Source organism: Camelina sativa, chromosome 5, assembly GCF_000633955.1.
Source record: "Camelina sativa cultivar DH55 chromosome 5, Cs, whole genome shotgun sequence".
Classification (NCBI taxonomy): domain Eukaryota; kingdom Viridiplantae; phylum Streptophyta; class Magnoliopsida; order Brassicales; family Brassicaceae; genus Camelina; species Camelina sativa.
In genome coordinates, this window is record NC_025689.1 from 16,211,452 (window position 1) to 16,227,209 (window position 15,758).

At 43.3% G+C, this 15,758-nt stretch overlaps 2 protein-coding genes and 1 pseudogene across 2 annotated transcripts; 1 reads left to right on the forward strand and 2 right to left on the reverse strand.

Moving 5' to 3' along the window:
* The window catches only part of LOC104789303, a 4,241-nt pseudogene extending 2,599 nt beyond the window's left edge, over positions 1 to 1,642 (reverse strand).
* Positions 6,150 to 8,797, reverse strand: LOC109132862 (uncharacterized protein At3g60930, chloroplastic-like). Its single transcript, XM_019245298.1, has 3 exons — positions 7,948 to 8,797; positions 7,114 to 7,868; positions 6,150 to 7,037 (listed from the first exon to the last, which is right to left on the reverse strand). Exons 1-3 carry the CDS (start codon positions 8,795 to 8,797, stop codon positions 6,150 to 6,152), a joined length of 2,493 nt encoding a protein of 830 aa, XP_019100843.1.
* Positions 14,062 to 14,876, forward strand: LOC104789304 (isoflavone 2'-hydroxylase-like). The gene is made up of 2 exons (XM_010515026.1): positions 14,062 to 14,418; positions 14,505 to 14,876. Exons 1-2 carry the CDS (start codon positions 14,062 to 14,064, stop codon positions 14,874 to 14,876), a joined length of 729 nt encoding a protein of 242 aa, XP_010513328.1.

Genomic DNA, 15,758 nt, shown 5'->3' on the forward strand with positions numbered 1-15,758 from the left:
TCTCGCCTCTGTCTACATCAGAATGCATCCTACAAGCACTAAGCAAAGCCAGCCAAACCATTTCATTAGGTTTCACAACCATGCTCTCGATAAGTTCTTCTGCTTCTTTTAGTTCCCCGCATCTTCCCAATATATCAACCATACAAGTGTAGTGTTGAATCTTTCTCTCGATATGACTTACTCCGCTTGACATGTAATCGAACAGCTTTCTTCCTTTTTGTAGGAACCCACAATGGCTACAAGCAGAGAGCAAGCCAGTGAAAGTGATCTCATCTGGCTCTTTGTTTAGGCGAATCATTTGACCGAATATGACAAACGCCCACTTTCCTCGTCCATGCTGCGCGCAGCCTACAATAATGGAATTCCATGACACAATGCTCTTCTTGAAGATTTCAATGAACACTGAAACGGCATCGTTCACATTTCCACAATCGCTGTACATCACAACCAAAGAATTACCCACAAAGGCATCAGTTCCTAAACCAAGCTTCACAGCAACTCCATGCATCTCCTTACCCCAATCCAATGTTCCCAAAGCAGAGCAAGAGTTTAATCCACTAGCAAATGTNGCCTAATCCAATGTTCCCAAAGCAGAGCAAGAGTTTAATCCACTAGCAAATGTCGATTGATTTGGTAAGATACTGTTTCTTAACATCCCAGAGAATATACTCAACGCATCTTCGTGCTTTTTATTCAGACTATAACCTGACAGTAGAGCAGTCCACACAGCAACTTGTTCATGAACCTTCTCGTCAAACACCTTCCGAGAATCCTCTGTTCTTTTGCAGTTTGCATAAAATGTTATGAGCGAAGCAGATACATACTCTTCATATAAAAACCCAGACTTGATGATGAAGCCATGAACTTGTATACCCATATGAAACGCTGGAGCATTTGCACAAGCGGTGATTACACAAGTGAACGTTCTTGAAGTAGATTTTATGCAACAACGCAATATGTTCTTGAACAAATCGAGAGCTTCTCCACTCCTCTCATTCTGGTGTAACCCACAGATCATTGTCGTCCACGAAATCACATTCCTCCGAGGCATTTGCTTAAACAACCTCAAGGCATCGTCTACTTTACCAAACTGTAAATACCCATGAACCATCGCATTCCACACTGCAGTATCTTTCACAGGCATTTGATAAAACAATCTCTCCGCTTGATCAACCTTACCCGACCTAAAACACCCATTCACCATCGCTGTCCATGAAACAACGCTTCTCTCAGGCATTTCATCGAACAGCTTCACTGCAGTATCCATATCTCCACACTCAACACAACCACTGATCATCGAATTCCACGAGACAACATCCCTCTCAGGCATTTCGTCGAACAGACGAACAGATCCAACGCATCAACCAATCTATTGTTCCTCGCGTATCCCGAGATCATCTTAGTGTAAAGACTCACATGAGGAGATGGAACCTGATTGAAGATCTCTCGTGCTTCGTCGAGTCTTCGGTTCAACAAGTGATTACATATCGAAACTTCACGATTCTGAAACTCCTTAGCAACTGAGAAGCTCCTGTACCATTGCTCATGGACAACGTGAGAACCAAAGCACGAAATGGAGAAAGCTCGAAACTTGAATCGTTGAAAGATGGCGCTACAACTCATACTTGTAACGGCCACAAACAACGTAGGTGTTTTAAGCTTTTCTCACAATTGAATAGAGGCGAATCCTAAGCAGATCGAAGCTATACTAGGACTTCCGTCACCGACCAACAAGCGAGAAGTACAACGCCTAACTGGCTGGATCGCCGCTCTAAATCGTTTCATCGCCCTCTCAACGGACAAGTTCCTCCCCTTTTACCAACTTCTTCGCGGGAATAAGGATTTCCATTGGGACGAGGAATGCGAGATTGCCTTTCGTCAGTTGAAGGAATATCTGACCTGTCACCCAGTTTTTGTCAAACCGGAGGACGGCGAAACACTATATCTCTATATCTCGGTTTCCAGTTTGGCAGTCAGCGGAGTGTTAGTCCGAGATGATCGCGGAGACCAAAAGCCCATTTTCTACACAAGCAAAGCACTAAACGACCCGAAATCACGATACCCCACGCTGGAAAAACTGGCCCTTGCAGTGATCGTCGCAGCACAGAAACTGCGACCCTATTTTCAGTCGCACTCTATCGTCGTGTTTACTGACCAACCACTCCGAACCATCCTCCATAGTCCTCTCCAATCCAGACGCATGGCGAAGTGGTCAGTCGAACTCAGCGAGTACGATATTGAATACCGTTCTCGCCCAAGTCTGAAGTCACAAGTTCTAGCTGACTTCATCACCGAACTATCGCCCGCGCTTGACGACCCCACCCCCGCGGTGGAGCAATGGACGATGTTCGTCGACGGTTCGTCAACGAATCAAGGATCCGGGGTGGGACTCATCCTCCGATCCCCCACCGGTGAAATCCTCGAGCAGGCATTAAAGCTCAATTCAAAGCGTCGAACAACGAAACCGAATACGAGGCCGTTCTCGCGGGACTCCGATTAGCCCAAGGACTTGGAGTCAAACACCTGCAGGTCTTTTGTGACTCCCAACTCGTAGTCAGCCAATTCAGCGGAGAGTTCGACGCCAAAAACAAACGAATGGGAGCATATCGACAGTTGGTCCGCACGTTATCCGGAGAATTCACATCTTTCTCTCTGACGAAGGTCCCGCGGAACGAGAAAGCATCAGCCGATGCCCTCGCAGCTCTGGCGAACCGCTCTGACCCCGAGTTACGGAGTACTATTCCAATTGAATGCATCGACGCTCCCAGCATTGATCCAGACAGCCAGATCGCCGTCATCAGCGACGACTCAGTCCCGATGGAAGTCGACGAGCCAATAGAAGATATGACAGACATCACCAAACCTCCGGAGGATTGGCAACTTGAAATCAAACTTTATATCTCTGAAGGCATCGTCCCGACAGACCGATGGGCAGCTTGACGACTGAAGGCTCGAAGTGCTACGTACATCCTTTTGGACGGTGAGCTATTTCACCAAAGTGCGTCGAGAGTATTCCTTACCTGTGTTACTCGTGACGAAGCCGAACGTATCATGATGGAGGTGCACAAAGGCGAGGGTGGCAACCATTCTGGCGGACGCGCACTCGCTGTTAAAATCAAAAAGGATGGACACTATTGGCCTACCATGATGGCCGATTGCAAAACTTTCGCGGCCAAATGCGAAGCTTGTCAGCGCCACGGACCAATGCGGCATGTCCTGTGACCGCCCCTTATCCTTTTATGCGCTGGGCCATGGATGCCATAGGACCTTTGCCGGCATCCAAATCCAAGAAGTATGTCCTGGTGCTGACCGATTACTTCAAAAAGTGGGTGGAGGCAGAATCTTTCACAAGGATCCAATCCTTAGACGTGACCAACTTCATATGGAAGAACATCCTATGTCGCCACGGACTTCCATACGAGATTGTCACCGACAACGGTACCCAATTCACCTCGAAGATCACCAGACGTTTCCTGACGAAATGGCAAATCCGTCTCAGCACTTCGACTCCTCGATACCCGCAAGGAAATGGTCAAGCTGAAGCCACGAATAAGTCGATCGTTGATGGGCTCAAGAAACGACTCGGTCGAAGGAAAGGAGCATGGGCAGATCACCTGGATGGCGTGCTGTGGTCATACCGCACAACCCCTCGGCGGAGCACGGGACAGTCCCCTTTCTCCCTTGCATATGGTCTCGAAGCACTTGCCCCGGCCGAAGCAGGAGTCCCGACACTTCGTCGCACTATGATGGTCGATAATCCCGAACTCAATGACGAGATGCTGATCGACCACAACGATCTTGCCGAAGAGTTGCGCGACGAAGCTCTAATTCGGGTGCAACACTACCAAGATGCAGCGGCTCGATACTATAATAAGACCGTTCGTGCGGCGTTTCAACAAAGGTGATTTGGTTCTGCGAGAAGTTTTCTAGAACACCAAGGAAGTAAACGCCGGTAAACTCAGCGCTCGATGGGAATGTCCATACCTCGTGTCTAGAGCAGTTCGTCCGGGCGTTTATGAACTCGTAACCATGGCCGGGGAACGGATCAAAACTCGTGGAACGCGGCCCACTTGAAACGTTACTACAGCTAAGTCATTGTTACGACTCTATCTAGGAGTTTTTGGGAATCCGAACTCCATTTATCTTTCATTTGTAATACGAACTACGGTTGGCTTGATCCCCACTTCGGGGTACGTAGGCAATTCCTTATCTTTTAAAGATTAAGTGAATGCAGCTACTACATTAATAAAGTTTTTAACAGTTAAAAAACTTCTTCTTATTTTCAAACACATTCAGATCGGCGGCAAGCCGGGGTACAAAATATCGACCATATTCCAAAATTCACTTGCATTTAATTTCCCTTACACGGTTTGATAATTCCAAATAAAATAAAGTCTCTATAACTAAGTCAATCCCCATTACATGTTTTGGAGCGATGACCAATAAAAAACAGAGAAAAGAGACGCAAAGGGAGAAAACCCCTTCGACGACTCGGGGTCCTAGATGAGAAAAGAAAAAGACCGTCCGAATTCAGAGTTCGGAACAGTCGAAGTTCCACCATCAGCGTCTAGGGTGATCCTGCAGACGAAGTGGAGGCCGCGGACCCGACAGATCGTCTGCCAATGGTTCCTCCACCGCTACCTTGTCCAGTTCGGATCGCCAGAACTGACGAGCTTCCCTCAGGGTCTCCAGTTTCTCCCTTGGAACTTCGACGCCTCTTGACGCCAGGTCTTCCAAGAAGGAACACGGGCCCTCGACCAAGTGCCTCTCACGGAAAATCGGGCCGGCTGACTCAAGGAAATTGGCGTACCGCCTTAACTTTTCTACGGAAGCTCGGTAGGCCCAGATATCCACAGTAAACGGGTACGCAGTATCTTCGAGAGGCTGACAGTCGGCCTCCAAAAGGACAGGCACCTCCATACTTGCCACTAGTTCTTGGCACGCCGTTCGCGCGGCAAGTAGCCCGGTCATACGCCACTTCTCCAAGAAGAAACCTTCGGCGATTATTTCGTTCAAGACCCGAATAGTCCTGTCCAAACGATAAAGCCGACAGACCTCGGCCAATCTCCGGCGTATCGCCATAAGGTGAGTCCCCAGCCTATAGCGGCGAGCTCGATACCTTCGGAGTTCCTGACACACGAGGCTCCCTTCTGCACCCGTCATGTCGACATAAGGGACAGGTGCGCGAACTCGGAACGTCTCCACGCTCTCCTGGGCGGAGGGATCTTCCGAAGCTTCAGTTCGGTTGGAACTGCTCGCTGAAGCGGCTATCCTTTCCCGAGCCCGTCTCAGCCACGCAGATCGAGTAGTTACCATCTTTTTCTTTCAATATTTTGGAAAGTTGTGGAGTTTAGAATGATCCCCCAAACTCTCAATCCTATTTATACAGGATTAGGAGAACTAACCGCCGCTGAATCCACCAATCAGAATGCAGCGAAATTTTCGCTAGGTCCCGAGAATAACTCTCAAAGACCTCGTAGCGCATTTAATGAAGCGCGTCCCTTATTTCCAAGACGAAAAAAGGAAGTTCCTAAAAAAAAAAAAAAAAAAAAAAGATATNAGATATGTATACAATCGCATGTATACCTCAGCCCGATTTGGACTAAGTAATTACGAATTGACACCCTGGCCAGGTGGTCAGCTCGTATAACTACCCACTATTTTTCAGGATAAGCCGAACCCAGAGTTATTACTTCGCACCTGACTTTCCTATGTAGGGATAAGCCTGACCCAGAGTATTTATTCCGCACCCGCTTTTTTATTTTTGGGGTAAGCCGAACCCAGAGTATTTATTTCGCACCCAAACTTTAGTTTGGGCGGAACGGTTAGCCGAACCCTGAGAATATTTTTGCAATCCGGCATCCGAACTAAAGCAAAGGAGATAAGCCGAGCCCAGTATCTCGCTCTCCGACTAAACACACTTCGTCGCCAACTTTTGAGGCTCGAGTCGATGTTTTCTATCATCAATTAATAAAAATTGTCTGTTGTAAGCCGGGAGACGTCTCGCCTCTGATAGTAAAGCAATGACTAAGTACAGAATAGAGTAGCAAAGCAAATCTTTTATTATTATAAAAGTTTTATTCTAAGCAAAATTCAAGTTCGCCCGTTACATTGCAGCTAGGTCTAATTAAATAAACAAATAAAACATCCTAATTCCAAACTGGTGCGCCATTCGCAACAATCTCACGAATGCTCGTCTTGAGTCGTTTCGGCATTGGCCATAGCAGTTGCAACCCAGTCTTTTCCCAATCCTCGGAATGAGTCTCCAATGCTCTGGCCTTCTGTTCAGATTCGTCAAGCAGATCAGTAGTCCTTTTTCTTTTCGCCTTGAGTAAGGCGCCGGTCAGATCTGCTTGAAAACTCTCGGCGTTCAAGCCAAATGGATGTTCAACGGACTCGAGAGCCGTCGTTTCGGGGGGAGGAAATCCATCACCGAGCTGATCCGGGGACATGCCGAGGTCATTTTCATTCAGCTCGAGGACATCGATCACCTTGATAGTATCCTCGGCTTCGGCCTTTTTCTCGTCAATCTCCTTGATTCGCTCCTCAGGAATGACGGCCCCATTCTCAATCAGATATTGTACAGCTTCCTGTACTCCGGTGGCTTGGTTCAGCAGATCTTCCAGGGGGCGAACCTTCGCCTGTTCGACTAGATAGGCCTTGACCTTGTCTAATCGGGTCTGCGCTTTCTTCGCTGTTCGCTCCACCTTCTCCCAACGGTCCCACCGAAGTCTTTTAACTTCGAAATTGAGCTGGACCTGCAACCCATCGCATGACTCCTGCAGTTCGACTTTCTCTTCTTCGAGAGTAAGCGTTCGGGAGTTCAGTTCACTAATCCTCAGTTCGGAGTTCGCAATGATGCCATCTTTTTCGGCGATAAGAGCTTCAAGCTCCTTGATTCTCTCGTCCTTTGCTCTGCTGGCGACTCGGATCTCTTCTGCGCATTCTTTCACCTTTTTGAGTTCAAGCTCGGACCCCTTATTGGTTTTGACTCGCCTATCATACAACTGAGTCAGCGTATTCATCTTGGCGGCAGTCTGTGGATTCAAAGAATATACGTCAGTTTTTACCTAAATAAAACTTCAATAGGTTGATGAGAATAGTAAGGCGAACCATTAAGTGCGATTCAGCGACGTCGAGGAATGCTTGTTTGAATTCCAATTCGTCCGCTGACGGAAGGATTCGGCTGGAAGTCTTCAGGGTCCGGAAAAGCTCGCCCGAAGCCTCGCGATTGGTCACCAAGGGATAGTTGCCAAAATAGTAATAGGCGAAGTGATTTGTCTTATCATCTTTCCTTTCCAGGCGAAATCGATCGGCAGACTCCAGTCCGGCTTCTTCGGCCGAGCGCTTGCGATTCGGTAATGGTCGCGCATCGGTGGCTGGCTCGTCTCTGATTTGTTTGTCCTTGTTCTTCTTCTTCTTCTTCCTCCTTTTAGATCCAGCTTCAAGTTGAGGAACGTCTTGTTCTTCGTTTGGAGGATCGGCGTTCTCTAAAGCCAAAGGAAGGGTATCTCCCTCTGCAACATTTGATGGCTCGACATCTTCTCCTGGTGTCTGAATAGGGTCGGCGACGGTCTGGTCCGGGGTAGGATCAACTTCGGTTAGACCCTGGGATGGACCGATCTCGGCTTCAATGGCAGCTTGAGTGTCTCGGCGAACAATCTGGAGATCTTTGGGTTCCACGACACGGCATCCAGTAGATCGTCCTAGCGAACTGGCGAAACTTGGAAAATTTGTCCTAGCTTTGCCCATTGCTGTTTCGATAGGGATACGAGTGATAAACTCCCACCGACGATTGTTCCCGGTTAGCAAAGCGTCTCTGACAGGGAGATAGTTTGGAGCTAGGCGCGTTGCACAAAACGGACGATCTGGAAGCAAGACAAGAAAAAGTTAAAACTGGTCAGAGGTGCCGAAGTCAATTAAAATATACTAGAAATATAAGTCTACCAGGATTTTCATTCCACACTTTCCGCTGAAAATCCAACGGATTAGCGAGTGAGTACTGGTCGACACAGACGTAGAAGTAGTGGTCCACATACTTCTTGAATTTGTTCACTTTTTTACCGGCAAGGAAATTGTGTGCCGGCCTCATATTCACTTCCCAGCGGTGCAGACTCTTTGATAACTTAAAACTGGATAGTTGTTCAAAACATTTATTTCCAATGTTGACTCCGACTTCGGCTGCTACGGTAAGGGCGGCCATAAAGTTACAAATGGCTCCGGCTACGAACTGGCAGATTGCTATCCTCCGTCTTTGGGCGTAAAGTGATATCAATTCTGGGATTGGGAACAGGAGGCGACACTCGGTAAAGTAACCCTCGTACAAGCATATATACCCTTCCGGGGGGTTCCAGGGGCGTTGGTCCTCTCGCGGAATCAAAATTGTGACGTTGCTGTTAAATAAACCACACGAGTTCAGCATGTCGTTCACAGTTTGGGTCGAACTCGAACTCTTTTTGCCTCCAATTCGTCCTTCATGGTCATACAAGGGATCGATATCTTCGATCGAAAATCCTAGGGGTACGAACCGATCTTCTTCTTGTGAAAGTACTTCCGGAGTCAGTTCGGTATTCACCCCTTCGTGACGAACTGATGATGGCAAGGTTGGGTTCACCTGTGAAGATGAAGCTCCCGTTGAACAGCGAACCAGGTGTGGTGGGACTTCGGAGGCCGGTCTACTTGACTCCCCGATCTGCGCGGATCGTTCAGGGTTGAGAGTTCTTCGTTTGGAAGTATGACGAATTAGTTGCTCGCTTTCGATTTCTGGCGAAGAGGCAGGTTCCGATGTGCTCGCCATATCCTGAGTTCGGAGAGTGCGGAAGAAAAGTGGAACAACAAAATAAATACAAAGAGAGATCGGAGCAGATTACCTGTCGTTGTTGGCGGAAAATGACAAATGACGAGAGAAGAGGCGTATTTATAGATCCGAGTGGGCGGTAACCCTACGAAAAGTAATTATGACCTACGCGACTCTTCAAATTCCGGGCTAGCGGATGTGACACGAACGACACGTGTCGTCCGAACAAATCGCGACGAGATGATGCGGAGATCCGGGTAAAATCAATAAAATCTTTATGGTTCAGATCGGATATTCTCCTTCTATAGTTCAAAACATTCGAATTAAATTTCGAATATTCAGAACTGGGGGGGGGGACTAATTGTTGGTGCGGGATTCAGCACCCCCGACATACCGAGCTAAACCAGAAATATTAATTGACTATTTAACCGGGAATCCGGTTAAGGGTTCAATTAGGTCACAAGAAGTCAATTCGGATGAAGTGTAATCTTGGAGAAGAAGAAACCGACTTCTACTTCGGTGCGGCGGCCGACTCAAGGAATAAGGCAGTTTTCCATACCTCACTTCGTCCGATAAGGAAAGTTAATATATTTAGCGATCTACGAACATGTATAAATAAGGGGAGACTTCTCCATTGTAAATCATCCAGAATCCAATACAATAATTGAGTTCTCTCCCTGTTCTTAGCAATAAAACCCTAATTTCTTTGAGTCTTATTTCTTTACTTCTAATTTCAAGGCTTATATCTATTTTCTAGAGAGATTACCCTAGTGAATTTGTTTCTCCTCTCAAACAAATTCATTGTGGAAACCTAGTTTCTACAATAGCTAAGAATGCTTTCCTTTTAATAGTATAGATTTGAGCACAATAGTGATTGTTTTTAGATATGCTTATTTTAGAACAAGAAACCGGTTATGTATACATCCATCTTAAGTTTTTTTTTTTTTTTTTTTTCAGTTCTGTTTTAATTTAAATAGATATGAAAAAAGCTTATGTATTTCTTTAACAAAAATTGTTTAATTTTAAAAGGAAAACAAAAAATTCTAAACACTTTTAAAAAGTTAAGAATTTTTCAAAACACCTGAATTGGATCATTACTTGTTTCAAAATTAAACTTTACCAAGATAATGAGAGTTTAGAAAATAAATTAAACTCCCATTCAAAAGTTTATGTCCTAATATGTTAGGAATTAGTGAATAAAGAACAAGACAAATTCAAAGAAGCGTGAAGGACTTTGAATGTACAATGGCCTGCAGCTTAGGTTGGCTTCCCGTAGCAAAACTCTCAGCCCTCTTAGTTTTACACTTTTTCGAACTCTTTGATTTACGGACGCACTTGATGTACAAAGTACTTTTTTGTTTTGAATATAATTTTACATTCATTCAAAAAAAAAAAAAGTGTGAAGGACAAGTAGTACCAGCTCATATGATGACTCACGTTCTGGACCACAATCTGCAGCTAACCGTTTTTGACGAGCCTGTAAAAGCAAAAGCAAAAGGTGCATTTGTCTTATTTGCTCCCTGCAAAGAAGGGCGAGTGAGGTCACTACAATAACGTCAAGGAAGAGGCAACTTTGTAGAAGCTGCTAGAAGGGAACTAGGGGTTACTGAGAAAAAATCTATTTAAAGTCAGTGTATATATGAGAGAGAGTAGTAGGTTAAGAAGTGAGAACAAAAACAAAGAGTAAACTTGTGTTTTATGTTCTTGGGGAAACAGAGAGAGAAACGAGAGGTTGAATCTTGTGAGCTTGTAAGGGGCTTAAAGGTTGAGAGATCTCTTTGTAGTGAACTCTATGATTAGTGGAATCTGGGAGTCAGATCCCGGCCCAGACGTAGCTTCCTCGTGAACGGAAGTGAACTGGGTAAACATTTGTTCGGTGTGCTCTGTTTCGTGTTCTGTTCTTGGTTCTACTGTGTTGTTAAGTCGTTGAGTGTTTTCTTTAAGAAACAAACTTAGTTGCATTCACAAAATCCTTGGTTTAAGCTTATTCAAGCTAAAGTCATCAACTTTAGCCTATGTTTAGCTTGTCAAATTGGTATCAGAGCTTTAGTTGCATTGTTTGGTGGTTCTGTAAGGTCCGCTCAAGCAAAAGAACCATGTCGTCGGCGAGGATGAGGTGGAGAATTTTGATGGACGTGGAGACTACACGCTATGCAAGGAGAAGCTCATGGCTCACATGGATATTTTGGGTCTTACGGTGGCTCTCAGAAACGCAGGTTTTGGTCTTAGATCCAGAAGAGACAAAGGGTTACGAAGATGGAACCAAGAGAAGGAGAAAGAAGCAAAGGAGATAGACAAGCTTCTAGAGGAGAAAAAGATAAAGGTGAGGAGCACAATAGTGTTGAGCGTTTCAGATCACGTGCTGAGGAAGATCAAGAAAGAGAAGACTACAGCTTCTATGATTAAAGGACAAATTGTACATGTCTAAGGGCATCTCCAACCCCACTCTATTTTAGAGTCAAAACTCTATTATAGAGCAAAATTTGCTCCATCCCTACTCTATATTTTCCTCTAAAATAGAGAAAATGATAGGATTACTCTATATATACAGCAACTCTATTCTCACCTCTATTTTTTTACACTAACTCTATTTTAGAGTTGAAAATAGAGTAATACATTGGAGCAAAACAATGCTCTATTTTAGAGTTACTCTATTTTAGAGAAAAAAATAGAGATATACATTGGAGATGGTCTAAAGCTCTTCCTAACCGTATCTATTTGAAGCAGAAGCTCTATGGTTTCAAAATGAACGAAAACATTTCTGTTGAAGCTAATATCGATGAGTTCCTTCATCTTATAGCTGATCTGGAGAAACAGGTGTTATAGTGTCAGATGAGGATCAGCTTATACTATTGCTTATGTGGCTTCCTAGGCAGTTTGATCAGTTAAGAGATACCCTGAAATATAGTACTGGAAGAACTAGGTTAACGCTAGATGAGGTTCTTGCTGCTATATACTCTAAGGAGCTAGAGTTTGGGTCAAATAAGAAGAGTATCAAGGGTGAAGCTTAAGTTTTGTACGCAAAAGACAAAACTGAGAAAAGAGGAAGGCCTGAGCATAAGAAGAAAGGAAACAAGAATAGATCCTGCTCTAAGTCTAAGAGTAGAAAAGGCTGCTGAACGTGTGGAGAAGAAGGACACTTCAAGAACGCAAGGCAAACCGAAGGATCATGGAAACAACAGCAAAGGTGAAGCTGCGATGGTGAAAGGAAGTTCAGCTGATGGTGCAGGTCTATATGTGTCTGAAGCATTACATTCTACAGATGTAAGTTTGGAGAATGAATGAATCATGGATACAAGATGCAACTATCATGTGACTCACAAGAGAGACTGGTTCGAAGAGATAAGTGAAGGCTGGAGGATCAGTGAGGATGGGAAACAAAACTACATCAAAGGTCAGAGGCATTGGGAATGTTAGAATCAGAAATGAAGATGGATCAACAGTTCTTCTCACACATGTGAGATACAGCCCTGATATGAACCGAAATATGCTATCTATGGGAACATTGGAAGAGCATGGCTGCAGTTTTGAATCCAAGAATGGAGTCCTCAAAGTAAAAGAAGAAGACCAGACCATTCTGGTGGGAAAAAGGCATGAGATACTATATCTTCATCAAGGAAGACCAGAAACTGGCCAGTCTCTCGCGGTTGAAAGAATACTTGATGATACAGTCTTGTGACACACGAGATTGGGCCACATAAGTCAGAAACACATTGAGATCTTCGTAAAGAAAGGGTTTCTTGACAAGAAGAGGATCTCAACCTTAACAATGTGTGAAGACTGTATATACGAGAAAGCATAAAGGGTCAGTTTTGTTTTAGCTACTCGTGGTACTAAAGAAAAACTTGACTATGTACATTCGGATTTATGGGGAGCTCCATCAGTTCCACTGTCTTTGGGAAGATATCAGTATTTCATCACGTTCATTGATGATTACTCACGAAAGACGTGGGTCTACTTCCTGAAGCACAAGAACGAGGCATTTGATAAATTTGTCGAATGGAGCACTTTGATGGAGAATCAAACAGAAAGGAAGATCAAGATATAAAGGACCGACAACGGTCTAGAATTCTGCAATCACTTGTTCAATGAGTTCTACAAGGAGAAAGGCATAGCGAGACACAGAACATGTGCATACAAGCCCCAGCAGAACGGTGTTGCAGAGAGAATGAATCAGACGATCATGGAGAAAGTAAGAAGCATTAAGTGATTCTGGAATGCCTAAGTGATTTTGGGCTGAAGCAATAACACAACAGTGATCTTGATCAACAAAACACCCTTGTCTGCAATAAATTTTGAGATTCATGACAAGAGATGGACAGGTAAGCCTCTAGTTTACAACTATCTAAAAAGATTCGGATGTGTTGCTTTTGTTCACTCAGATGAAGGTAAACTGGTACCTAGAGCCAAGAAAGGAGTTTTTTCTAGGCTATCCAGAAGGAGTGAAAGGTTACAAGGTATGGCTACTAGAAGAAAAGAAAGTTGCAATAAGTAGAAATGTGTTATTTCAAGAGAATGCAGTCTACAAGGATCTGATGTAGGGAAAAGAAAACTCAGAAGAAGAGACATCAAGCGGTTCTCTGGATATTGATCTTGAAGATACTGGTGATACAAGCTTGGGTGGAGATATTCCAGAAGAAACAGGATCCCTGGGAGATCACTCACCTGTTCAAGATGGTCACCAAATAGAGGAGAACGAGGTTCCCGAAGATCCAGAAAATGATTCACCTGAGTGTTATCATCTGGCCCGAGATAGAGAAAGAAGACATATCACTACTCCTATGAGATTTGATGTGGAAGGCTATTTTGGTGAAGAAACAGACGATGAAGACAAATTTGATGGAGAGGCTATGGTCACCACAGTTGATGGAGACACTGCAAAACCTGCAAACTATCAAGCGGCACTAAGAGATGCTGATTGGGAATTATGGAAAGGTGGAATGCTCGAAGAAATGGATTCTTTTTTGAAGAATCACAAATGGACTGCAGTCATACCTCCTAAAAAAACGAATTATCGGCTGCAAGTGGATTTTCACCCGTAAGCCTAGGATTTCTGAAGTTGAAAAGCCGAGATTCAAGGCTAGGCTTATTGCTAAAGGGTATGCACAAAGAGAAGGTGTAGATTACACTGATGTTTTTGCACCAGTGGTAAAACATGTGTCTATGAGGATCTTGTTGGTCATTGTTATAGAAGAGGATTATGAGTTGGAGCAGTGATACGTCAAAACTGCATTTTTCATGGAGAGTTAGAAGAAAATATCTATATGGAGATCCCTGAAGGTTTTGAAAGTCAGTTTCAGCCAGGACAAGTGTGTATACACAACAAGTCACTATACAGCCTGAAACAGTCACCGAGAAAATGGAATCAAAAATTTGATAGTTTTATGACTGACATTGGTTTTGAGAAGAGTGCTAGAGACAACTGTGCTAACATCAAAACCCTTGAGGATGGTTCTAAGGTTTACTTGCTCATCTATGTTGATGACATGTTGGTGGCAGCAAAAGACATGAGTGTGATTTCAAGTTTGAAACAAAAACTCAGTGAAAGATTCGGAAATGAAAGACTTGGGAGCAGCAAAGAAGATTCTTGGCATGGAGATCATAAGAGACCGAGAAAGAAGGTATAAGATTACATCCACCGGTCCCCCTTCTGATAAGGTCATTTAAAGAAAGGTGTATGATCGGAGGGTTTTCTGTACCGGAGAAGACAACACTTCTTGTTAATGGTTATGCTATGATGAGAGATCCTGAATACTGGGACGATTCTCTAGTGTTTAAGCCAGAGAGGTTTCTAACTTCTTCAAGCAAAAAAGATGAGATAAGAGACGAAGTCCTAAAATACATTCCTTTCGGGAGCGGCAGAAGAGGCTGTCCTGGAGCAAATCTAGCTTATGTCTCTGTAGGAACCGCGATTGGAGTGATGTGTCAATGCTTTGATTGGAAGACCAAAGAAGATAAGGTCAACATGGATGAGGCTGCTGGAAAAATAACCTTGACCATGGCTCATCCTCTTAAGTGCACTCTTGTTCCTCGAACCCTAATCCGTTTAACTTCAAGTATGCAAATTCCCATTTCCTGACTTCTTATGTTTTTTTTCTAGGTCTCATACTTAAACACCTTCCCCGGTTTGTTGGTTACCTCTCGTTTGTTGTATAAAACTTAAACATTTGGTTTGGTTCATAATATCCTTCTTTCAAGTAGAGAGAAGAGCACTTTACTTCTTAAACTTTCATTTAATTTAAAGATACCATGACAATAATCTAGTGGTTTGTATTAGGGTCGTCAACCATGAATTTACAATGTAACGGTTTTACCATAAGTTTACTAAGGTGTATGTAGTACCATGAGGATTTGCTCAATTCAACTTGCCCAAAGCAGATTCTAATTAAACTCACAATGAATTGAACCTTGGAGGATTTATATAATTTTTGTTATTATTTATATTTTATATTGTATTTGTTTGTAAAATATTGTATGTTTTGTAAATAGAGGAATAACTAAATTTCCCGACCGTTTGTGCTGCTAAATATTTATATTAATTTTTTAATCCGCAATATACTTCATAACCATTTTTTATTATATTTAGTTTGTTTTGTTTAGTATTTGAGATTCTATTTTGAGTTTTAATTACTATAACAAAAAAATAAGAGCTCTAAATACATAGTAAGTCATTTATACTCTATGATTAAGTCACATTTTTCCTAATGATTTAATTATATTACACAATCTTAGTTAAATCAACTTAATTTTTATATGTCAAATATTCAATATTAATAGTGTTGACAAATAATAAAATGAGGATTTAACCCTTATGAGCACAAACTTAATGATATTTTATCAATTCCAACATGTCCTCTTTATAAGCCATCTACTATATGACCATATTATATAGTATTTTAAAAACTTTTAATTTTACATATCCGTAATATTATAAATTTATTAAGTTTAAATATTAATTATA